Below are 25,817 nucleotides of genomic sequence, written 5' to 3'. Positions count from 1 at the left end.
CAATGCAAAAAAAGATTAACTACACGGCATTTAAAAGAGCTATTTCAAAGTGCAGCCACCTCTGTATTACTTACATCGACAGTAGCCACAGTAAATCTCAGCTCTGCCCGAACACACCACAAATTCTACCGCGGTTATCTCTGCAACTCAAGGACAATTTCCAAATTATTCTGTGTTCTCAGAAGAGCACACACGAAATGAACAAGTCCTTTCTGACGCTACTCTGGAAATGTCAAACTTTGTTTTGTTTTCCTTTCAGCCAAAGAATCGACTGTGAAAACTTGAGCATCTCCAAGAAAGCAGACATCTGAGTGTTCAAGAAGGCCTGGCGCCGTGCGAACCGCGCACCCTAGGAACGCGGCGGGGAAAGCGGCCCCTCCCGCCAGGCCACACCTTCCACCTTCCCGGCCCCCGGACCCCGGCGCCGGGAGACTGCGGGTCTCCGGCGTGCGGTGCCGCTCCGCGCGGGAGGCGCCCAGACCCTGTCCACGGTCCCAGCCCTCTGGCCCGGGAGGGGCCGCGGAGGCTCCCGGGCGCCCGCCTGCCCCGGCTTCCGCCCGCCGGTGCTCCCGCCCGGCCGCCGAGCCGCCCCCTCCGAGCCGGGCCGGGGACCGAGGGCCGGGGGCCGGGCGTCCCCACAGCCGCCGCCGCGCCGGGATCGGCCTCTGGACCCCACCGCCCGCCAGCCCCCCGCCCCGAGGCCGGCGCGCACTCACATCCGTCCGCGTCCTCCTGCAGGTCCTCCTGGAGCAGCGACAGGTCTGCGCCGAGGGAAAGAAGAAAGCCGTCAGCCCGCCGCCCGCCGCCCCCGGCCCGCGCCCCCCGCCCGCCGCCCCGCCGCGGGGCCCGTACCCGCCATCTTGCGGCGCCCCCTCCTCCGCCGTCGCCCGGGGACCGGGGCTACAGCGCGGCGCGCGCGGCGGCCGGTGGACGCGCGCGGGAGGCGGTGCCGCGGGGGCGCGCGGGGCGGGCCGAGCGCGGCGGGCGGACCCGGCCGCCCCTGCCCGCGCGCCGGCCCGCCTCCCGCCTGGCTCGCTCCCGGCCGCCCCGCCGGCGCGCTCTCGGCTCGGCCCGCCGCGGTACCGCGTGCGGTCGGGCGTCGTTGCCGCCGCCGGGGGCCCGCGCCGAGTGCTGGGCCGGGCGACCGGGGCGGGCGGGGCCTCGCGCCGCACGCTTTGTTGGGTCACGGCGCCGCCAGTTCGGTCGGCGGGGCTCAGCCCGGCCGCCACTCTATACACACACAGACACACACACACACACACCCCGCCCTGGCGGCTGCGCGCGCGGCCTCTGCTCCGGCCGAGACCGGGGCACTTCGGAGCCGGGAAGCGCGAACAAAGCCGCCGAGGGCCAGGCGCGGCGGGGCGGCTGGGCTCAGGCCGGTTCCGCCCCCTGGGCGGCGGGCGCGCGCGGGGCGGAAGTAAGGGCGATCCCCGACCTGGGGTTACTAGGATGAATGAGGGACAGCTGGGTCCGAGCGTAGGGTCCCTGACCTCCGCCGGTGCAGGAGGAAAGGCTTCTTTCTAGCTGTAGCTTTTATCCTGAAAGTGTTGAAACAATTTTGGTGGTATATGAGGTGCTGGAGTGAAACCTGTATCACAGGTTTTATTTTCCCTTGTTTTTACATGAGTTAAATGACGAGTACGACCTCTTCCACTCGAGGCCTCGGAAAGGCTCAGCTCCTGAGTGGGGAACAAAACAATGAGGCATCCTTACAGTTTTCGGAACAGGCCAGTTTAAAGTGATGCCACGTTGGGGGTCTGGACTCCTGGGGAGCAGAGAGAATTCCAAATGGTCTGCACTGTGGCCTTAACCAAGGGCACTATTACATTTAATGCCGTTAAAGACCCTCTGAAATTCATGATTCTGTGTAATAAAGTGGATTCTACTAGCTGTTCCAAAAACTTGCCTCGCAGATGCTACAAGATGGAATGCATGTTGCATAGTATATGTTAAGTTTCTGGGAGTAATAATAACTGGAATAGCACCTACGAGTCTAGTTGTGTGTCTTATTTTCTCAAATACAGAGTAATTAAAACTAAGAGCCAAACTGTCACGACCCATTTCTTCCCTGAGAGAAGGCCCTTCCCTGAATTCAGGTGACACTAATTCTCAAAATGACAAGGAGTTAGAAATTCACAGGCTATCAATTGACTCAGCCTGTAAGCATTTTGCCCAATGACACCTACCACTTTAACAATTCCGGGTGGAGGGGGGCAGGCACAGGATTTGGCTCTTTACACGAAGCGGTGATCTCCTTGCAACAACACAAGATCCAGGTCGCCAACTATGCTTCAGCTCCTGGACACACAAAAATAAGGAAACTATCTGGATGGTCTACCCAGTAAAGGCAGACTTCTAATTCTCAATGATTGTGCTGAAGTAGAGGTTACATACCCAGTGTTAGCCAGGGATGCAGAACGGCTAACCCTGCTTTTGCCTCACTGTGTTTTATCTCACTTTCTCTGCATTGGCAGCAGGGAGGAAGGTGTGTAATTTTGTCCATATTGTTCAGGAGCTGTGCATCTAGTTATCATCTTACCTGCACCACATGTTACAGCTGGTCCCTGGAGGCAGCTTGGTTTTCAGACATTTCAATGGGGCATCCTTACAGTTTTCGGCATAGGCACGATTTTTACATTTGATTTTTGTTCACCCTCTAGTCCTTTCTCAGAGATACAAGAAATGTTTTTTAAACCAGTATTTACTCTCTAAAAGGCACTGTTTCCTCCTCATAAAAAAAATGATATTTGAGGTGTTCCTGTCATGGCGCAGCGGAAGCAAATCCGACTAGCAACCATGAGGTTGTGGGTTCAATTCCTGGCCTTGCTCAGTGGGTTAAGGATCCAGCACTGCCGTGAGCTGGGGTGTAGGTTGCAGACACGGCTTGGATCCTGCGTTGCTGTGGCTGTGGCCTAGGCCAGCAGCTGTAGCACCAATTAGACCCCTAGCTTGGGAACCTCCATATGTCGTGGGTGCAGCCCTAAAAAGCAAAATAATAATAATAATAATGATATTTGAGGAGTTCCCATAGTGGTTCAGCGGTAATGAACCCGACTAGTATCCATGAGGATGTGGGTTCTGTTCCTGGCCTTACTCAGGGGGGTAAAGGATCCAGTGTTGCCGTGAGCTGTGGTGTAGGTCACAGAGGGGTTTTGGATCCTGAGTTGCTGTGGCTGTGATGTAGACTGGGAACATCCATGTGCCATGGCTGCGGCCCTAAAAAGAAAAAAAAAAAAAAAAGATATTTGAACCAAGAATAGCAATTATTATTCTACACATTCCTACCCCATTGGCACTTTTAATGTAGCCTATGGATGCCAGTTGTGCTGTTAGTGGTCAGAGCACAACCCCCCTTCCCCACAATCTGCCACTGAAATCTGTAAACTAGAGGGAATGCCATGAGTCACTGCTTTAAAAAGTATCATCCAACTATGTGGTACGAAGGCCTGAGTTTTTCAGAATAAATCCTCTTTCAACTGATAGTGAAAACTTTTATTAGTAGCCAAGGAGCCTCGGAAATGGTTGAATTTGGCTCTTCAAACACCAACAAACATAATAAGTATCACGGGGAAAGTATTGCTAATAAACAAAAAAAAAAAAAAACCCAACTGACATCGCCTGATGCAATGTCATTTATTAATTTTTGTATTGGTCATTGAACTGTTTACTTTTTTCTTCAATGAACATTCCTGAAACTGAAAGTATACAAAAAGTGGGTCTATTAGTTATTCTTTGAATAATAATAAAAAAATCAATCTGAAAATGGAGACATACATAAAAATGCTTTTTAAAACAATTTTTCTTTGGTCTTTTTTTTAGGGCCCCACCCATGGCATATGGAGTTGCCAGGCTAGGGGTCCAATCGGAACTGTAGCTGCCAGCCTACACCACAGCCACAGCAACGCCAGATCCCAGCCTCCTCTGCGGCCTACACCACAGCCCTCGGCAATGCAGCATCCTTAACCCACTGAGGGAGGCCAGGGATTGAACTCACGTCCTCAGGGATGCCAGTCAGGTTCGTTAACCACTGAGACATGAGGGGAACTCCTAAAACAAATTTTTAACCTTTTTTTCCATTCATCTCTGTGGAGTTTTTTAGCCAGGTTGATGAAATGTCCCTCACAAACTGCCACTCCCCAGTAAAACAAATATTTTCTTTTTTTTATTAGTTGCCAATCTCTTACCTAAAGCCTCCTGTACATATTTTGATAAGTTGTATGAAGGTAAATATTTCTGCGAAATTTTTATCTTTCCTTTCTATGCTTCCTTTAGTCCCCTTTAAAGCTCCTTGTCAAGACAACATTCCAAAATGAGAAATCTTAGACTCTCCTAGAGATTTTATAGTTTGCTTTCAAAGATACTAGATCTCTTTTGATTCACATCAACTAAAGATGCATTTTCCTCACAGTACCCTAGAAAAAACAGGAAAAAGGGAAGAAAGAGAAAAGGAGGAGGAAAGGGAGGGAGGGATGGAGGGAGAATGAATGGATGGAGAGAGAAAATAGCTCCAGAACCGAGCTCTGTCCAGGATTCTTTCAGGCTGTCCTTTCTCCGTTTACAGGAGTTGTAATAAATGCAACAGAATTTCAGCTCTGTCTACAGTCACCAAGGCTGCGAGTTTCTTAGCACAGCCATTCTGAGCAGAACAGTGCAACCTAGAACCACGGCGGCTGTAAACCAAGTATAAAAGAAAGTAAACCCGCTGTTTCTTTGCCATCATGTTAAGGACTCCAGTGCTTTTCACAGTGCTCCAGAGTAGTAGAAAAGCATTCTGCACTGAAGAATTTTATAGTTACTTCAGCCAGGGTAGGGCATCCATCCAATTTGTTCCATGCATCTTAATTTCATTGGGAAAATCAAGATGTGAACATAGTTTAATCCATAGGGAACGTAATGGATTATAATGGCAGTGTTGGTTTTCTTTATGCCTTTCTCTCCAAATGCAGAGTATCAGTTCAAAGCCATGTGGAAGATTTTGCCCCAATGTCTGGAGGAGTACGTGCTGAGATGTTTATTATTCTGAATCTCACTGGATGAGTCAAGTTGCACCGGGAAAGAACCATAAGCAAACCACGTATTCAAACCCAGATAAGCTCAGTGATTGAACTATGCCTTGATTCTTGACTTTTCTCCCTATGGCTGCCTTCTGGCTCTGATTCAGAAGTAAGAGCATGCACTCCCAACTTCATAGCTGTGTAACTCTCCTTAAAAAAAAAACAAAAAACAACAACAACAAAAAACCTGCCTCTGTTCCTGGTCATTGATGCCTCCGTTTGGTGTAAAAAAAAAAAAAAAAAAAAAAAAAAAAAAAAAAAATTTAGCACCATGACACAGTATAACTCATACAAAAGATAGCTAATCCATTTTTTAAGCATTTTATTTTGAAATAATTACAGATTCACAGGAAGTTGTGAAAAATGTACAGGAAGGTCCTGTGGACCCTTCCCCCAGCTCCCCCCCAATGGTAGGTAATATGGTATGTTTTGAAACATTTTTGAGATGTATGTACCAGGCATTAAGTGTTTTTGTGTAAGTTTATTTAATCCTTAAAACAGTTCTGTGAAGTAGCTATTGATATTTACATTTTTAAAATAAAGGAAACCAAAGCTCAAAGAGGTTAAATTTTTTTTTCTTTTTTCTTTTTTTTGGTCCTTTTTAGGGCCGCACCCACAGTATAGGGAGGTTCCCAAGCTAGGGGTCTAATCAGAGCTGCAGCCCCGCCGGCCCATGCCACAGCCACAGCAATGTGGGTTCTGAGCTGCGGCTGCAACCTACACCACAGCTCACGCTCACGGCAGTGCCAGATCCTTAACCCACTGAGGGAGGCCAGGGATTGGACCCACAACCTCATGGTTCCTAGTTGGATTCATTTCTGCTGTGCCACGACGGGAACTCCCTCAACGAGGTTAAAATTTTTACAAAAGTCAGAGAGTAAATAGGGTAGTTGGTATTCAAACGTTGGAATCCTGATTCTAAATGATGCTAATAGGACGTGTATATCATCACATTCAGGACTTTTCCATCAAAATCATCTCTCAGCCAATTTCTTGGGCATCGGAAAAGACTGTTCTTTTCCATGTAGAGTCTTGGTACCTCTAAATGCCAGCGAGGTTGTCTCTCCATTCCCTACTGAATTTGACCACTGAGATGTTCTGAGAATCACCCTTTCACCCTGTTCTCACCTAATAACAAGGCATTAACCACTTTAAAACCATACCAGTAACTTTCTGACTAGTCTTTCTCAATGCAGTCTGGGCAAGGATGCAAAAATTACCTTTCTTGTATAACATTTTGCTAGCATGAATCCTGTGAAAATCCTAGCCTGTGCCTTGATGTTGTCTTTCCACCAGAGGCCCCACCCTTCCTGAGAGATGTTTATGGCCATTTCCCTTTTCTGTTTTAAGCCAAATTGTCCTGGGTTAGGACAATCTTGAACTCAGCTTCCAACTCACTTCTCCCTCAAACCATGTTCTTAGTTTTTCTGTGTGTGATTTTGTTTTTGCTGCTGCTGGCGGTGGAGGATGGAGAGGGTCTACGTTTTTGTAACATTATTTTTTTTATTTTTCCAGTGATGAAAATATACCTTCTTGTGTTCCTGCCATGACACAGTGGGTTAAGGATCCAAATGCAGTGGCTCGGGTTGCTGTGGAGGAGTGGGTTTGATCCCTGGCCCAGTGCAGTGGGTTAGACGATCCAGGGTTGCCAAAGCTGTGGCTCGGATTCAATCCCTGGCTCAGAAAGTTCCATTTGCTGTAGCTGTAAGAGAAAAAGAAAAAAGTTCTTGGAAAATCCAAAAAAAGTAAAATACAAAACTTCCCCCAAATCTCCCAATTCAGAGATTCTACCAAAGAACCTTAGTGCACCTGGACTCCTTTTTTAAGCTTTCAAAGTCCCACATTAAAAAAATTTAGGGAGTTCCAGTGGTGGTTCAGCGGAAACAAACCTGACTAGCATCCATGAGGACCCAGGTTTGATCCTGGCCTTGCTCAGTGGGTTAAGGATCTGGTGTTGCCGTGAGCTGTGGTGTAGGTCACAGATGCGGCTTGGATCCCACATTGCTGTGGCTGTGGTGTGGGCCAGCAGCTGTAGCTCTGATTGGACCTCTAGCCTGGGAACTTCCATATGCCTTAGGTATGGCCCTAAAAAGACCAAAAAAAAAAAAAAAAAAAAAAAAAAAAAAAAAAATTTAAACATCCATCCCAAAATGTGAGTCACTGGTCTGTAGGACAATCACAGAGCTGTGCCACTGTCACCAAATCTGCCTTGAGGACACAGGCATCGCCCCCATGAAGAGTCACCTACCCCACACTGCTAGCCCGAGGCAACTACCAATCTGCCTCCTGTCTGGATGGTCTACATCAACAGATTCACGCAATATGTGAACTGGCTTCTTTCACTTAGCATGATGCTTCCAAATTTCACCTATGACGTAGCATGGATTAGTATGTCACATCTTTTTACTGATGAATAATACTGCATTGTATATTTACATATTTTATTTATCCACTCATCAGTTGATGGACATTTGGGTTTTTTTCCACTTTTTAGCTGTTATGAATAATGCAACCATAAACATTCACATACAAGTTTTTGTGTACATGTATGCTTTCAGTTCTCTTGGGTACAGACCTAGAAGTGGAATGGCTGGATCACACACTAACTTCATCTTTACTATTTTGAGGAATTAGCAACTACTGTCCAAAGCAGCCACACCATTTCATATTCCCAACGGTAATGTGTGAGAGGTCCAGTTTCTCCACATCCTGCTACATAAAATGTACTTCTTTCACAGTAAAGCTGTCCTTATTCACAAAAGATGTGATTGTTTGGGTGAAAATACAGGAATCTGCAAAAAAACTATGAAAATTAAGTAGTAGGGAGTTCCAGGAGTTCCCGTTGTGGTGCAGTGGTTAACGAATCCAACTAGGAACCATGGGGTTGTGGGTTCGATCTCTGGCCTTGCTTGGTGGGTTTAGGATCTGGCGTGGCCGTGAGCTGTGGTGTAAGTCACAGATGCAGCTTGGATCCCCCATTGCTGTGGCTCTGGCGTGGGCCGGTGGCTACAGCTCCGATTCGACCCCTAGCCTGGAAACCTCCATATGCCGCGAGGGAGTGGCCCTAGAAAAGGCAAGAAGACAGAAAAAAAAAAAAAAAAAAGAAAAGAAAAGAAAAGAAATAGGGAGTTGCTATTGTGTGTGGCTCAGCGGAAACAAATTCTCCTAGTATCCCTGAGGATGCGGGTTTGATCCCTGGTCTCCATCAGTGGGTCGGGGATCTGGCATTGCCATGAGCTGTGGTGAAGGTCGAGGATGAGGCTCGGATCCCCCACATTGCTGTGGCTGTGGCGTAGGCTGGTAGTTGTAGCTCTGATTGGACTCCTAGCTGGGAACTTCCATATGCCCAAGGTGCAGCCCTAAAAAGCAGAAAAAAAAAAAAAAGCAAATTAAGAAGTAAGTTTAGCAAAGTCACTGTACACAAGGTCAATTCTCTAATCATAAGTCAGTATCCAAAAACTACTATACACAGAATTTTAAGATTTGATGCCATTTGTAATAGCATTTAAAAATGTATACTAGAAATGAATCTAAGGAAATATAAGCAAGAACATTATATAGAAAGCTAGTAAAAGTATTGAGATAAATTAATTTATTAAATTATTTAAAAAGTATAAGGCCACAGATTAGAAGATTGAATTTAGTAAAGATGTGAATTGTCTTTCAAACTGATTTATAGATTCAATTCCTTCTCAATCAAAACTGGAGTAATTTTTTTGGTGTGAATAGATATTAAAAACCTGATTCTAAATGTCTGAAAAGGGCCAAGGCAAAAATGGCCACTAATTTTGAAGAACACCAACAGAATGGGAAATAATTTCCTCTACTGACATCCAGACTTACATCAAAGCTACAATAATTAAGAGAGCATGATGTTATGGAGTTCCCGTTGTGGCTCAGTAGCTTAAGGACCCAACTTTGTCTCTGTGAGGATGTGGGTTCAATACTTGGCCTGACTCAGTGGGTTAAGGATTCAGTGTTGCCATGAGCTGCAGCATGTGTTGCAGATGTAGGTCAGATCCAGTGTTGCTGTGGCTGTGGTGTAGGCCATTAGCTGCAGCTCTGATTCAGCCCCTGGCCCAGGAACTTCCATCTGTTGTAGGTGTGGCTGTAAAAAGAAAAAAAAAAGTGAATATAAACAGACTGATAAAAAAAAAAAAGAAGAGTCCAGAAACAGATCTACACATATGAGAGTGCCTGGTTCATGATAACAGTGGCAATGTAGTAAACAAAGACCAAAGCAGCAGTGCAGAGCTGTGAGAGAAAGCTGATGCTGGGTCAGCTGGGATGCGTGGGCCGGGCAGGGGGGACCTGATCCCTACCTCACTCCATATACAAAAATCAATTCCAGAAGGGTTGAGATAACAAATATTAAGTGTAAAACAATAAAACTTCAAAAGATAACACAGGAGAATGTCGTTCTGGTCTTGGGATAGGAAATGATTTCTTAAACAGGCAATAACACTGACCATGCAGGAAAAAGATAAATTAGGCCATCTTAGATGTTCTGCTACTGAAAGACACTATTAAGAGCTAAAACACAAGCTATAAGTGGAAGATCACTGCAACACATATAACTGAAAAGAGTTTATCTTCAGAATAGTCAAAGAACTATAAATCATGAAGAAAAGGACAGACAATCCAACAGGAACATGGCCCTCATATGAACATGCAGCTCATAAAAGAGCATTCCATGGGAGTTCCCTGGTGGTCTAGTGGTTAGAATTAAGCACTCTCACTGCGGTGGCCAGGGTTAATTCCTGGTCTCAGAACTGAAATCCACATCCAGCCACAGCACACTGGGGCCAAAAAACCCAAACCAAACCAAAACAAAAAAAGGACATACAAATGGCAAACAAACATATGAAAAGGGGCTCAGTCTTCTCATCGGGGAAATTTAAGTTAAAACCATGATAAGATACCATAAAACAGCCCTCAGAAGAGCAAACATTGTAAGAGATGATACCAAGTACTGTTGAGGATGCAGAGTCTATCCTTTTCTATTGACGCTGTAACACATCCCTAACACTTTAGTGGTTTAACCAACTCAAAGCTATTATCTCAGAGTTCAGTGGGTCTAACTGGGCTTATTAAGGGGTCACAGGGATGCACTGCTTTCTGGAGGAGAGTTCATTTCCTTGCCTTTTTGGCTTTTAGAGACCCTCATGCTCCTCGGCTCTTGGCTGCCTTTCATCTTCAAGGCTGGCAAAGTTGCATCTCTGACCATCCCTCTTCCTTTCTCTTCCACATTTAAGGACTTGTGATGACAAGGGCCCATACGGGTCATCCAGGATGATCAGTAATTTAATCACAGCTGCAAAGTCCCTTTGCCACATTAAGGTAACCTATTCCCAGGTTCTAGGAATAAGCACACAGACATATTTGGGGGCGGGGGGATGTGGGAATTATTCTGCTTACCACGTAGAGCACCATAACTTTTATACAATGCTCTTGGGACTATAAATTGGTACAACCACTTTAGAAAATATCTGGCAATATTTACTAAAACCAAACACATGCAGAACCTCCAATCCAGCAATTCCACTCCAAAAGATGTCCACATGGTTATTTGTAACAAAGCCCCAAACTAGAAAAAACACAAGTGTCCATCAACATTTAGAATGGGTAAATAAAACTGGTATATTCATGTTATGGAATATGTATAGCAATGAAGACTGAACCACTGCTACATGCTATAAAATCAACGCCTTGCATGGACGTCCTGTTAATTACAAGAAGCCAAATGCTGCAGAATACTTTCCATGTGATCCCACTTACTCAAAATTTTTAAATGGGCAAAACTAATCTTTGGTGTTAGAGTCAGCTTACAGGCTACCTTTGTGGGAGTGCACGATGATTGTAAAAGGACTTGCGCTGGGCTTCTCAGTGTGGGTAAAATTCTTCCGGAGTGGAGGCTGCCTGTAAATGAACCCTCTGTAATAATTCTTCAGCCTATGTCTTATGATTGGGGCAATTTTTTCTGTATGCATGTTTTGCCTTATAAGTTTATTAAGCACTCAAACAATGTGAATATACTGAATACTACAGAAATGTACATTTAAAAATGGTTAGGATGGTAAATTTAATGCTGTATGTCTTTTCCCGTCACAATTTAAAAAAATGTATTAAGAAAAAAAAATTGCCTCTTCCAGAAAAATCTGGGTGACGAAAATCTAACGCAGCACCTAAGGATTTTAAACAGTATGAATTTTTCTCTGTATCATCTTTAGGAAGAAATTAATGAAGAGGAGGAAGAGAGGGAGAAGGGAGGGGAGAGGCAGGGAGGAGGAGAAGGAAGAGGAAAAGAAAATGCTTACCCGACTTAGTTTGATTATTGAATACTACTCTTTGTTTCTGAGGAAGAGTGTTCCCCAGGTAGGTTAGAGGCACCGAATCCTTGGATTCCTCCCTCCTCTTTGGATCTTTGGCTCTCCTTCCAGCAGCCGCCCCTTAAGGATGCTCGGGCCCTCCTACAGCACCCCCCCAACACACACACCCGCCCCCGCGTCCCTGGGGTGAGTGTCCCCCAGCCTGAAACTGGAGGGAGAAGGAAGCGCAGTCGCCGCCATCCAGAGGCCAGAGCTCCGCGTCCTGGGTCTGCGGATGCGGAGCAGTCACCTCACCTCTTTCTGATGCGGTTTCCAGGTCTGCGAAGTGGAAATCGCGGTGGGGGGTGGGGGGAGTGCCTTTCTCGACGGCTGTTGCGAGGGTCAAAGGAGTTCATACGTGTAGTGCGGTCACCAAGGCTGGCGCGTGGTGAGACGCACTAGGGAGTCGGTGGAGAACCGCCCGGAGACCCTCTACTCTGCACCCCTGTGCATCCCAATCATCCCGCGTGTGGGGCGCAGCGTTGGTGCCTTGGCTGGATTCTTAGCGGCCACTGCACCTGGGCAAGTGGATGGGACAGCCCCCCACCTAACTGTGCTCCGGAGGGACCCGACGCCCCCTGCCCACACAGCGCCCTCTTCCATCCTTCTGAGTTTGGGAAATAACGCGCGTATTAGGAACTTAACGCCGCCGACTCCATCCTCGAGCTGTTTAACTTCCGCAGATTTCGGCCTCGGAGGGGGTGGGGCAGGCGGACACCGCTCGCTGACGTCATTTCCGGCATCCCTTGGCTGGCGCTGCAGGGGGACCACGTGTGCGTCCTGGTTTGATCCGGTCCTGACAGTGTGACAAAGTCGTTGGTAGGAATAACCGGGACATGGATTTGTTATTATTCTCTGAAGATGCCCTTTCGGATACAATTGAGCAGTCTAAATATAACTTGGAGGGAAATCTCCTTATGTGTTTCCTATGTTGAATTCTGTTAACGTGCTATGTAGAATAGTTCTGCGTCCAGAACAGCCAAGTGCCCCATCAAATCATCCTCTCTTTCCCATTTTACACTGTGAAGCCCATGGATGTTATCGCTGCTGTTAATGGAAAGAGCCTTGTGAGGTCCAAGGGTAGGTGCTATCCCTATTTACCAATGGTGGGCTCAACGCTTAGACCCGTAGATACTTAGGTTAGGCTGTGTGGGTGTCTGTGGCAGAGTCAGGGCTGAAACCCAGGCCTTCTAGGCTTCAGATTCCCAACCCTTTTGACTCTGTCAGAAGCTTTAAAATTGGTACAAACATGGAGTTACCACTGCACCTCAGTTGAAAGGAATCTGACTAGTATCTATGAGGATGCAGGCTCAATCCCTGGCCTCGCTCAGTGGGTTAAGGAGCCAGCGTTGCTGTGGTATAGGCCAGCAGCTACAGTTCCAATTCCACCCCTAGCCTGGGAACCTTCATATACCACAGGTGTGGTCCTGAAGAAAAAAAAAGTTGGTGCAAACATTTGAAAGAAGGTACATAGGCAACATTGAGAAAAGCGGGGCTTTGTAATTTTGAATTTGAACAGTTGTCATAATTTTTAATTTACGTTCCTTCTATGTTTCCTGTACATGGACCCATTTGTACACATTTTTTTAGCATTTTTTTTCACTTTTATTTTACATAAACATTTCCACCTGGTGTATCTTTGTGCAAATACCACAGTTTTGATTATAGTACCTTTGTAGTATAGCCTGAAGTCTGGGAGCATAACTCCAGTCTGTTCTACCTCAAAATTGTTTTGGCTATTTGGGGTCTTTTGCGTTTCCATAAAAATTTAAAAATTCTTTGTTCTAAAAACAGAACAAAACAAAAAAGCATTTCCACCTGAGCTGATTTAAAGAGACAATGGAATTCACTGAGGGCCTAGTTCTTCCTCTGTCTATAGATTTGCCTCTAGGGAAACCTACTTTAACAAGATGAATAGATTCCTTATAAACTGATTTCAGTTCATTGTGACCACTGACTTGAGGTCACAGCCTGCTATGAAGTCCATGGAAACATCACACCTGGAGTTTGTCCACAGGCCTGGCTACACGGTGAAAGGGCAAAGATTTCGCCTCTGGGCTGAATTTCCGTGTCCAGTCCCACATCTGCTGGCTACACTGCCATGTCTGTCTCAGACCCGAGGGCCAGCACAAGGATATGCGGGCAATTTCTGGAGTGTGTTTATCTAAATTGCTTTGTTGACTAAAGAGATGATGTTTATTGAAGGACATAAGGCATTTCAACAAGTATGTATGAGCCAATTATGAAATTGACCTGCATGAGTTTACCAGGAATTCTCAGGTTAGGAAGCTTAGCAGCCTGTGGACCGCCTTTTGGGGTCCTTCCATCAGTGGGCCTCACACTGTAGCTTCCACAGAATCCCCTGGAGGGCTTCTCAAAACACGGATTTCTGCCCCCTCCCCTGGACTTTCCTGTTCAGTGGGACTGGGATGGGGCCTGAGAATGTGCATTTCTGACATCTGCTGACGTGGCTGGTCTAGAGGCCACACTTTAGGACCAATGAGCCACTCAAAGCATGTGGGGAAAGCATGGCCCACATCTCCAAAGCTTGCATTCAAAGCCAGCGCTTGTTTGCATATTTTCAGGCTTCCTCTTCTTAAATACAACACATATTACTCTGCCAGGAAGTTTTAAAAAAATAGAAGGGTGGCACCTTGAGAGAGATTTTCACAATATCAGGTCGTAAGACTATAATTATTTCCCAAGGAGACATCTGATAAAAGAAATCTTCATGTGTGGAAGCATAGGGGTCATTCTGGCTGATACATGAGTTGACTTGAATTTTATGCTAACTAAAGTACCCTGTGTGTGGCATGTCAAACATACATTGCATGTCTGCTTTAATTATTAGAGAAAAGGGCACATTAAACAGAAATAAAGAATGTCTATGTTATTGTAAATCAACTATAATAAAAAAATTAAAAAAAAAATTTTTTTAAGAATGTCCATGTTGGGAGTTCCCTTTGTGGCGCAGCAGAAATGAATCCGACTAGGAACTATGAGGTTTTGGGTTCGATCCCTGGCCTTGCTCAGTGGGATAAGGATCCGGCGTTGCCATGAGCTGTGGTGTAGGTTGCAGACACAGCTTGGATCTGGCGTTGCTGTGGTGTAGGCCGGCAGCTGTAGCTCTGATTCAACCCCTAGCCCCTAGCCTGGGAACCTCCACATGCCTCCAGTGCGGGCCTAAAAAAAAAAAAAAAAAAAAAGAAAGAAAGAAAGAAAAAAAAAAAGAACGTCCATGTTAAAAATAAAGATTAATTGCCTCACTTCTTGGATGCCAAGATTTGTCCTCCTTCGATGATAAGACTCCCCTCCTAGGGGCAAGGCCAGCTGCCTTGCTGTGTACGTGCTGGACTCTTCTTTTTGTGAAACCTTGAAGCGATGTACCCTTTACTTGTTAATGTTCTTTGTTCTGAGCAGATTAAAACCGCTGAAAACCTTCTCATCAGTTTCTTGAGTCATCTGGGAAGCAGACTTCTGGGCTTGTCCTCAGTTTGGCTCTAATTCAACTCTTTTCTATTCTCATTATGGATTGTTTATTGATTATTTTCATTGACCTACCTTTGAATAGAAAGAAAGGAGAGCAATAAACCAACAGCCCCGTGCCCTTTGAGACCCAGCCCAGCAGCCCCTGGATGGGACAAGGCTGGAAAAGGCTGAAGGATAGGATCTGGGCTGAGGGACCAAGCGCCTCTCCCATAACTAGCAGCAGTGTTTACAGCTTTACATTAAGAATGCAAAGGATAGGGAGTTCCCCTCCTGGCTCAGCAGTTAACAAACCCGAGTAGGATTCATGAGGATGCAGGTTCGATCCCTGGCCTTGCTCAGTGTGTGAGCTGTGGTGTAGGTCGCAGACGTGGCTTGGATTCTGCGTTGCTGTTGCTGTAGCTCTGATTTGACCCCTAGCCTGGGAATTTCCATGTGCCGTGGATGTGGTGCTAAAACAGCTAAAAAAAAAAAGAAAAAAGAATGCAGAGTATAAATGACAAGGTCCTGCTGCACAGCACAGGGATCTATGTTGGGTATCCAATATATATCCAATATATCCAGTATACACCACGACGGAAAAGGTGATGAAAAAACATATATATAAATATGAATCACTTTGCTGTTCAGCAGAAATTAACACATTACCTACCTCACTAAAATAAAGTCTTAAAAAAAGAATGCCAAAGAGATGAAAAAGATAGCAATTGAAAGACAGAGTTACATTTCCATAGAGCATCTATATCTTTGGGAATGGCCAGGTGACATCTGGGCTATGGCCTTTGTCATCCTCTCTTCTTCCTGACAGCGAGAAGTGGAGAAGTAGAGAAATCTCCTTTCTACAAAATTAAAGGACAATTATTTCTCTAGTTATTTTTTAATGATCGATAATTGTTTAATTGTTGCTCTTTCTGGTAAGGTTCTCGTGTGAGACACATGGTATCTGAATGAATCAATCCACTGTAGGGTGTGTTCTCAATCAAGGGAGGAGAAAATGCCCTGGAAGGTCCCCAAGGCTGCCGGTCAGTCGTACCTCAGATTAAAAGCCTTTCCTTGGAGCCTACAAATCAAGGAGCAGGGCTGGGCTATTAGCTATCTAAGTAACACAGGCAATCTGATCTGCACATGTAATCAATTCAAACACACGAAGGGTGGGGTTGAAAGAACTCTAGGGCCCTAACCCTATCTCTGCCACCTGTCAGCTGGGTGACCTTTATTTACTTGTTTGTGGATTGAGAAAAACCTGTAATTACTAAGGGCTCAAATCTGCCAGGCACTCAGTTCACAAAAGGAACTTAAATGTTTTCTTCTGTCAAACAGGGAAGGCACTCACTCAGCTTCCTGCTGTGCTGTCAGGGACCACATGCTGGGAACCGCCTTCCCCCAGGCCTCTGGATCTCCTGTCGGTATTATTCTGTTATCTGCACCCTCACTGCAGTCCCCACAAAGCCCCTAACAAACTCCTGTACACTTAGTGGGCACTCAGCTGTTTACTGAATCAAACCAATCCCCTCAGAATAATGCTTTCCAGCAGTTATTGTCTAAAGGAATTTGCAACTACCTTTAAGAGGGTACCTAGTCATATTCTTCCTGTGGGCTTTTCCCTGATAGCTGAAACACAAACACAAATGTATTTTGAATTAAACATGGAATGAGTATTTTCCATCTTACACTGACTCCATCTTTAAAAGTAAATTTACAGTTTATTTCCATAGAAAATATTTGTAGAGGTACATTGAAGGAAAAAGATATGAAGTTCTTAAATTGCGGAAATCATCTCTTTTCAGTAAACTCCTTTGTAAATAGTGGTCTGTTTAGCTGATCGGGACACAATTTTAATAAAGCCAGACCAAGGTTTAATCCCTACCTGGAGTCCAGGTACATGAAGCAGCCACAGGCTCTTCTTTCCCAAGCTGCTGCCAATCACTAGGAATCTGCAGCTGGGCAGGCCTCTGGGAAAGTCTGCCTTTGGCTGCAGACTAAAAGCACCTTCTTTGTCTTCTTGTAAGGAGCCTCATTCCTTTATTTTATAAAGTGGCTTTCAGGTAATCCAGCAAGAGGTAGAGAGCTTCTGATGGGAATCCTTGTTGGCACTGACCTGTCACTGCCTGCCCAAGTCTTCATGAGTAACGTGTTTCTTCACTTCCAAAAACAAAAAAAAAGTCACTGACAAAGCGAAACGATAATTGGTATGAGTAACTTTTTCTTTTTCTGCAGAGAAATCAGGGTGATCCAGTAGAGCGAGAAGATGTTTGACCTGAATATAATCGAGTTTGAATCTCTGGAAATGCAGGGAATAGAGAAATCAGGGTGATCCAGTAGAGCGAGAAGATGTTTGACCTGAATATAATCGAGTTTGAATCCCTGGAAATGCAGGGAATAGAGGAGCCAGTTACACAGCTTCTGGAGAAAACAGAATTCTAGCAAGTGGGAGATGAAATAGGGCAGCAATTCATGTCAACAAAGTGAATGTCAGGATTAGAAGCAAGGAAGAGGAGTATGTTCTAGATTAAAGGAAAAATTGTATTTTTTTTTTGAACAGCTAAATGTAAGGCATAACTTCAGTTGGAGTTTGGCTTGAATAAACCAGCTGTTGACAATTTGGAGCAATTGTGGAAATTTGAATATAGGCTGAGTATTACTTGATCAAAGGGAATTACTACTAATTAGGTTGGGTGTGATTATGCTACTATAGTTATGTAAGAAAACATCCTTATTTTTTAGAAGTACATTCTAGGTATTAAAAGATGAAATGAAACATCTATTTAAAAAAAAAAAAAAAAAAAGGAGTTCCCATCGTGGTGCAGTGGAAATGAATCCGACTAGGAACCATGAGGTTTCTCATTCAATCCCTGGCCTTGCTCAGTGGGTTAAGGATCTGGCTTTGCCATGAGCTGTGCTGTAGGTCACAGACACGGCTCTGATCTGGAGTTGCTGTGGTGTAGGCTGGCAGCTGTAGCCCCGATTAGACCTTGCTTGGGAACTTCCATATGCTGTGGGTGTGGCCCTAAAAAGACAAACAAATTTTCAGGAAGTCCCCTTGTGGTGCACTGGATTAAGGATCCAGCATTGCTGCAGCTGTGGCATAGGTCGCAGCTATGGCTTGAATTCGATCCCTAGGAACTTCCATATGCTGCAGGTGCAGCTATAAAAATAAAATAAAATAAAATTTACCCTCAAACAAAGATAGTGAATTCCTTATCTTCCATGATGAGAATGTAAGACCCATGAAAACAAGGGTGCTTCTGTCCTCTCACTGCTTTAACCTTGGTCACAGTTGCCTTAGTAATGAGGGTGGTTCCTGGCACAGGTGAGTGCTCAGCAGACAGCAATGAATGAGTCTGTGATGCAGGATGAAGCATATATCAAAAGTGTACTCAGTAAAGTGTGATCAGGATATCACATGGATATACTCTATGATAAAACGTGGCTGCGGTCCACATTCATAGAAGAAATTCCATTTCAGTTTAATCTGAAACACTTTACTTCTTGCACAGAGATTTGGAGACCAGGGTTCCTGATGCAGCAATTGTTAAGTAAAATATGAAGGCCATGTCCAAATATATTCTGTATGGAATCTTTCATATGGATGGAATGACATGCCAAACATTGATATAATTTAATTCTTTCCAGTAAGAATTCTCAGTGGAGCCAGCCCTAGGGCTTTCTAGTGGGCAACTGCATAGGGTGTGGGACTATCTTTCCCAAAATATCTCCCTGTAATCTCAGGGCACAAAATGCCTGAACTGACAGCATTGGGGTATATTTCTCAAACCTTTCAAGGATTATCATTTTCAGAATTCTTTTTTTTTTGACAACATATATTTTTTCATCTTTTTTTAAATTGCTCAATGAATTTTATTACATTTATAGTTGTACAACAATCATCACAATCAAATTTTATAGCATTCCATCCCAAACACTCAGTGTATTCCCCCACCCCACAACCTGTTTCCTTTGGAAACCATTAGTTTTTCAAAGTCTGTGAGTCAGTATCTGTGCTGCAAAGTTCATTGTGTCCTTTTTTCACATTCTACATATATGTGATAGCATTTGATGGTGGTGTCTCGTTGTGTGACTGACTTCACTTAGGATGATAATTTTTAGGTCCATCCATGTTGCTGCAAATGCCATTATTTCTTTATTTGTAATGGCTGAGTAATATTCCATTGTGTATATGTACCATGTCTTCTTGATCCACTCCTCTGTCGATGGACATTAGGTTGCTTCCATGTCTTGGCTATTGTATATAGTGCTGCAATGAACATTGGAGTACGTGTATTTTTTTCAATTCATGGTTTTCTCTGGATAGATGCCCAGGAGTGGGATTGCTGGATCAAATGGTGGTTCTATTTTTAGTTTTCTGAGGCATCTCCATACTGTTTTCCACAGTGGTTGCATCAATTTACATTCCCACCAACAATGTAATAGGGTTCCTTTTTCTCCACACCCTCTCCAGCACTTACTGTTTGTAGACTTTTCGATGATGGCCATTCTGGCTGGTGTAAGGTGGCACCTCATAGTGGCTTTGATTTGCATTTCTCTAATATTAGTGATGAACATCTTTTCATGTGTTTTTGGTCATCTGTAGGTCTTCTTTGGAGAATTGTCTATTTAGATCTTCTGCCCATTTTTCGATGGGGTTGTTTTTTGTTATTGAGCTTCAGGAGGTGTTTATAAATTTTGGAGATTAGTCCCTTGTCAGTCGCTTCATTGACAAATATTTTCTCCCATTCTGAGGGTTGTCTTTTTGTTTTGTTTAGCATTTTCTTTGCTGTGTAGAAACTTTTAAGTTTAATTAAATTCCATTTGTTTATTTTTGTTTTTATTGTTATTACTCTAGGAGGTGGATCTGAGAACATGTTGCTTGTCATTTATGTCAGAGAATGTTTGGCCTATGTTTTCTTCTAAGAGTTTTATAATGTCTGGTCTTATATCTAGGTCTTTAATCCATTTTGACTTTATTTTTGTATGGTGTTAGGAAGTGTTCTAATTTCATTCTTTTCCATGCGGCTGTCCAGTTTTCCCAGCACCACTTATTGAAGGGGCTGTCCTTTCTCCATTGTATATTCTTGCCTCCTTCGTCATAGATTAGTTGACTATAGGTGTGTGAGTTTAATTCTGGGCTTTCCATCCTGTTCCACTGATCTATATGTCTGTCTTTATGCCAGTACCATATGGTTGATGACTATAGCTTTGTAGTATAGTCTGAAGTGAGGGAGCCTGATTCCTCCAGCTCCATTTTTCTTTTTCAGGATGGATTTGGCTCTTCTGGGTCTTTTGTGCTTCCAAACATACTTTAAAATATTTTGTTTGAGTTCTGTGAAAAATGTCCTTGGTAATTTGATAGGGATTGCATTGAATCTGTAGATTGCCTTGGGGAATACAGTCATTTTGACATTATTGATTCTTCCAAACCAAGAGCATGGTATGTCTTTCCATCTGTTTGTGTCATCTATTCTTTTCTTTTCTTTTCTTTTTTCTCTCTCTCTTTTTTTTTTTTTTTTTTTTTTGGTCTTTTTGCCTTTTCTGGGGCTGCTCCTGCAGCATATGGAGGTTTCCAGGCTAGGGGTCTAATTGGAGCTGTAGTGGCCAGCCTACGCCAGAGCCACAGCAACGCCAGATCCAAGCCACATCTGCAATCTATGCCACAGCTCACGGCAATGCTGGATCCTTAATCCACTGAGCGAGGCCAGGGATTGAACCCGTAACCTCATGGTTCCTAGTCGGATTTGTTAACCACTGACCCATGATGGGAACTCCTGTTTGTGTCATCTTTGATTTCTTCCACCAGCATCTTATAATTTTCAGAGTACAGGTCTTTTGTCTCTTTAGGTAGGTTTATTCCTAGGTATTTTATTCTTTTTGAAGCAAGTGTAAATGGGGTTGCTTCCCTAATTTCTCTTTCTGATCTTTTGTTGTTAGTATATAGAGATGCCATTGATTTCTGTGTATTAATTTTGTATACTGTGACTTTGCCAAATTCATGGATGAGTTCTAACAGTTTTCTGGTAGAGTCTTTAGGATTCTCTAGGTATAGTATCATGTCATCTGCAAATAGGGATAGTTTTACTTCTTCCTTTCCAATTTGGATTCTTTTTATTTCTTTTACTTCTCCAATTGCCATGGCTAGGATTTCCAGAACTATGTTGAAGAGTAGTGGCGAGAGCGGACATTCTTGTCTTGTTCCTGATCTCAGCGGGAATTCTTTTAGCTTTTCACCATTGAGAATGATGTTAGCTGTGGGTTTGTCATATATGGGCTTTATTATGTTGAACTAGGTTCCTGCTATGCCCACTTTCTGAAGGGTTTTTATCAGAAATGGGTGTTGGATTTTGTCAAAGGCTTTTTCTGCATCTATTGAGAGGATCATATGGTTTTTATTCTTCAGTTTGCTAACGTGGTGACTGATGGATTTGCGGGTGTTGAAGAACCCTTGCATCCCTAGGATAAATCCCACCTGATCATGATGTACAATCCTTTTAATGTATTGTTGGATGCGGTTTGCTAGTATTTTGTTGAGGATTTTTGCATCAATGTTCATCAGTGAAACTGGCCTGTCATTTTCTCTTTTTGTGATATCTTTGTCTGGTTTTGGTACCAGGGTGATGGTGGCCTCATAGTATGAGTTTGAGAGTGTTCCTTCCTCTGCAATGTTTTGGAATAGTTTCAGAAGGATAGGTATTAGCTCTTCTCTAGATGTTTGATAGAATTCACCTGTGAGGCCATCTGGTCCTGGACTTTTATTTTTTGGGAGTTTTTAAATCACAGTTTCAATTTCAGTATTTGTGATTGGTCTGTTTATCTTTTCTATTTCATCTTGGTTTAGCCTTGGAAGTTTGTACTTTTCTAAGAATTTGTCCATTTCATTGGCATATAATTGCTTGTGGTAATCTCTTATGATCCTTTGTATTTCTGTGATGTCTTTGTTACTTCTCCTTTTTCATTTCTATTTTATTGATTTGAGTCCTCTCTCTTTTTTGCTTGATAAGTCTGGCTAGGGGTTTATCAATTTTGTTGATCTTTTCAAAAAACCAGCTTTTAGTTTCATTGATCTTTTCTGTAGTTTTCTTCATTTCTATTTCATTGATTTCTGCTCTGATCTTTATGATTTCTTTCCTTCTGCTAACTTTAGGTCTTGTCTGTTGTTCTCTCTCTAGCTGCCTTAGATGTAAAGTTAGGATGTTTATTTGAGCTTTTTCTTGTTTCCTGAAGTAGGCTTGTATTGCTATAAACTTCCCTCTTAGAACTGCTTTTGCTGCATCCCATAGGTTTTGGAGTGTTGTATCTTTATTGTCATTTGCATCTAGGTATTTTTTAAATTTTCTCTTTGATTTCTTCAGTGATCCATTGGTTGTTTAGTATCGTGTTGTTTAGTCTCCACGTGTTTGTGTTTTTTGCAGTTTTTTTCTTGTTGATTTCCAGTTGCATAGCATTGTGGTTGGAAAAGTTGCTTGATATTATTTCAATTTTCTTAAAGTTACAGAGGCTTGATTTGTAGCCCAGGATGTGATCAATCTTAGAGAATGTTCCATGTGCACTTCAGAAGAATGTGTATTCTGTTGCTTTTGGATGAAATGTCCTATAAATATCTATTAAGTCCATCTGGTCTAATGCTTCATTCAGGGTCTGTTTCCTTATTGATTTTCTGTCTGGATGATCTGTCCATTGTTGTAAGTGGAATGTTAAAGTCCCCCATTATTATGTTACTGTCAATTTCTTCTTTTAAGGTTGTTAGCAGTCGCCTTACATATTGTGGTGATCCTATGTTGGGTGCGTAAATACTTAAAATTGTTATATCTTCTTCTTGGATTGATCCTTTGATCATTATATATTGTCCTTCTTTTTCTCTTAAAATGTTCTTCATTTTATTTATTTATTTATTTTTGTCTTTTTGCCATTTCTTGGGCCACTCCTTCTGCATATGGAGGTTTCCAGGCTAGGGGTCGAATCGGAGCTGTAGCCACTGGCCTACACCAGAGCCAGAGCAACACGGGATCCAAGCCGCGTCTGCAACCTACACCACAGCTCATGGCAATGCCAGATCCTTAACCCACGGAGCAAGGCCAGGGATCGATCCCGCAACCTCATGGTTCCTAGTTGGATTCGTTAACCACTGCACCATGACGGGAACTCCTGTTCTTCATTTTAAAATCTATTTTGTCTGATATGAATATTGCTGCTCCAGCTTTCTTTTGATTCCCATTTGTATGGAATATTTTCTTCTACCCTCTTACTTTCAATTTGTATGTGTCTGTAGAAATGAAGTGGGTGTCTTGAGGACAGCATATATATGGGTCTTATTTTTGTATCCATTCAGCCAGTCTATGTGTTTTGATTGGGGCATTTAGTCCATTTACATTTAAGGTAATTATTCATATGTATGTTCTTATCGCCATTTTATTAACTGTTTTGGATTTGGTTTTGTTGCTCTTTTTTCTTCCCTTCTTTTGTTCTCTCCTCTTGTGGTTTGATGACTATCTTTACTGTTGTATTTGAGTTGATTTTTCTTATTTGTTTGTGTATAAATTGTAGATTTTTGGTTTGCAGATGTCCTGAAGTTTTGATATAGGAGTCTATATATATATGAGATTGTTTTAAGTTGTTGGTCACTTAATTGCAAGTGCATCTCCAGTGTCCTGTATTTGCACCCTCCTCTTCTCAGGACTTCTGATTTTGGTAGCATAATTATGCATGGATGATTTTTTATCTTTACTGTATATATGCCTTTACTGGTAAGCCTTGTCATTTGTGGTATTTTTGTTTCTGAATGTGGCCTTTTCTTTTCTGCCTAGAGAAGTTCCTTTAGTATTTGTTGCAAAGCTGGTTTAGTGTTGCTGAATTCTCTTAGCTTTTGCTTATCTGTAAAGCTTTTGATTTCTCCTTCAAATCTGAATGAGAGCCTTGCTGGGTAAAGTAATCTTGGTTGGACATTTTTTTCTTTTCTCACATTAAGTACATCATGCCACTTCCTTCCAGCCTGCAGAGTTTCTGCTGAAAAATCTGCCAATAACCTTACTGGGGTTCCCTTGTATGTTACTTGTTTCTTTTCCCTAGCTGCTTTCATTATTTTCTCTTTGTCTTTAATTTTGGTCAGTTTGATTAATATGTGTCTCAGGGTGTTCCTCCTTGGGTTTATTTTATATGGTACTCATTGGGCTTCCTGGATTTGAGTGAGTGGTTCCTTTCCCATGTTAGGGAAGTTTCTGGCTATTATATCTTTGAATATTTTTTCTTTCCCTTTCTCTCTTTCTTCTCCTTCTGGTGCCCCTACAATATGGATTTTGGTGCATTTAACATTGTCCCAGAGTTCTCTGAGACTCTCTTCATTTTTTTTTTATCTGATTTCTCTTTTCTGTTCACATCGGCGATTTCCATTAGTTTGTCTTCCACCTTGCTTATTTGTTCTTCTCCCTCCTGTATTCTACTGTTGGCTACTTCTAATGAATTTTTTATTTCAGTTATTGTAGTTTGCATCTCTGCTTACTTAAGTTTTAAATCTTGTATTTCTTTGCTCAGTGTTTCTTGTAAATTATCCATCTTTGCCTCCAGTTTATTTCCAATGTATTGCATCATCTTCAGCATCAACAGTCTAAAGTCTTTTTCCTGGAGGCTTATAATCTCCAGATCACTTAGCTGTTTTTCTTTTTTTCTTTTTTCTTTCTCCCTTATCTGAGTTATAGTTCTCGGAGTGGTGTCCTTTTTGCAGACAAGAGAGTTGTAGCCTCTCTTACTTCTGATGTCTGCCCCTCTTGCGGCTGAAGTTGGTACGGGGGCTTGCTGTAGGCTTCTTGATGGGAGGGACTGGTGCCTACCCACTGGTAGGTGCAACTGATTCCTATCCCTCTGGTGGGTGGGGCTCTGTCTCTTGGTGAGATTATATGTGGTTGTATGCTTGGTTGGGGTCTTTAGGCAGACTGTTTACTGATGGGTGGGGCTGGGACCCCACCTGGCTTATTGTTTGGCTTGGGGCTTCTCAGCACTGCTGGATGGGGCCAGATTTTCCTCAAATGGCCACCTCCAGAGAAACACATGCTGATGAATATTCCCGAGAGCTTTTCCTCCAGTGTCCTTTCCCCACAATGAGCCACAGTCACCCCTTTTTTTCCCAGGAGATCCTCCAAGAACTGCAGTCAGGTCTGACCCAGATTGCTATGGAACCTCTGCTTTGCCCTGGGACCCAGTGCACATGAAAGTCTGTGTGTGCCTTTCAAGAACAGGGGTCTCCATTTCTCCCAGTCCCGTAGAACTCCTGTGCACAAGCCCCACTGGCCTTCAATGCCAGATGCTCTGGGGGCTCTTTCTCCCAATGCCAGATCCCCAGGCATGGGTATTTGACATGGGGCTCAGAACTCTCACTCCTGTAGGTGAGTCTCTGTGATACACTTACCTTCCAGTCTGTGGGCTTCCCACCCAGGAGGTACGGGGTTGCTTATATCACATAATCACCCCTCCTACCTCTTGATGTGGCTTCCTTTTTGTCTTCTGGAGTAGGATATATTTTTGAAAGTTTCCTGTCCATTTAATTGAATGTTGCTCAGCATTTGGTTGTAATTTTGTTGTTTTTATGAGAGTCGAGCTCTAGTCCTTCTATTCCACCATCTTAATCCTGTCTTCCCCTATTACTTTCAGAATTCTTGATCAAAATGCCAATACCAGAGTTCCTGTCATGCTCAGTGGTTAATAAACCTGACTAGTATCCATGAGGATGAGGGTTCAATCCCTGGCTTTGCTCAGTGGAGTAAGGATCAGGCGTTGCCATGAGCCGTAGTGTAGGTTGCAGACACAACTCGGATTTCACATTGCTGTGGTTGTGGTGTAGGCCGCCAGCTACATCTCTGATTGGACCCCTAGCCTGGGAACCTCCATATGTCTTGGGTACAGCCCTAAAAAGACAAAAAGACAC

The 25,817-nt window shown here is 43.5% G+C and overlaps 1 protein-coding gene and 1 long non-coding RNA gene across 6 annotated transcripts in view; both read right to left on the bottom strand.

The window, feature by feature from the left end:
* The window catches only part of PPP4R1 (protein phosphatase 4 regulatory subunit 1), a 76,817-nt gene extending 75,847 nt beyond the window's left edge, over positions 1–970 (bottom strand). For 2 of the 5 annotated variants that reach the window (XM_021096061.1, XM_021096062.1), the window contains exons 1-3: positions 853–948; positions 717–761; positions 75–140 (exon numbers count right to left, since the gene is read on the bottom strand). Coding sequence is in view for 3 of the 5 variants with exons in the window: in XM_021096060.1 (XP_020951719.1) it covers positions 717–761; positions 853–859 (52 nt within the window). In the remaining 2 variants the exon portion in view is untranslated. Of the gene's footprint in view, positions 1–74; positions 141–716; positions 762–852 lie in introns of all 5 variants that reach the window. The other 3 variants (XM_021096060.1, XM_021096058.1, XM_021096059.1) reach the window with 2 other exon arrangements.
* LOC106510665 lies at positions 5,365–12,739 on the bottom strand. The gene is made up of 2 exons (XR_002345002.1): positions 11,375–12,739; positions 5,365–6,759 (listed from the first exon to the last, which is right to left on the bottom strand). It is a non-coding gene; the product is annotated as an uncharacterized LOC106510665 (long non-coding RNA).

The sequence above is a fragment of the Sus scrofa genome, chromosome 6, assembly GCF_000003025.6.
Source record: "Sus scrofa isolate TJ Tabasco breed Duroc chromosome 6, Sscrofa11.1, whole genome shotgun sequence".
In the NCBI taxonomy this organism is placed as follows: Eukaryota; Metazoa; Chordata; class Mammalia; order Artiodactyla; family Suidae; genus Sus; species Sus scrofa.
This window is presented reverse-complemented; position numbering and strand designations above follow the sequence as displayed.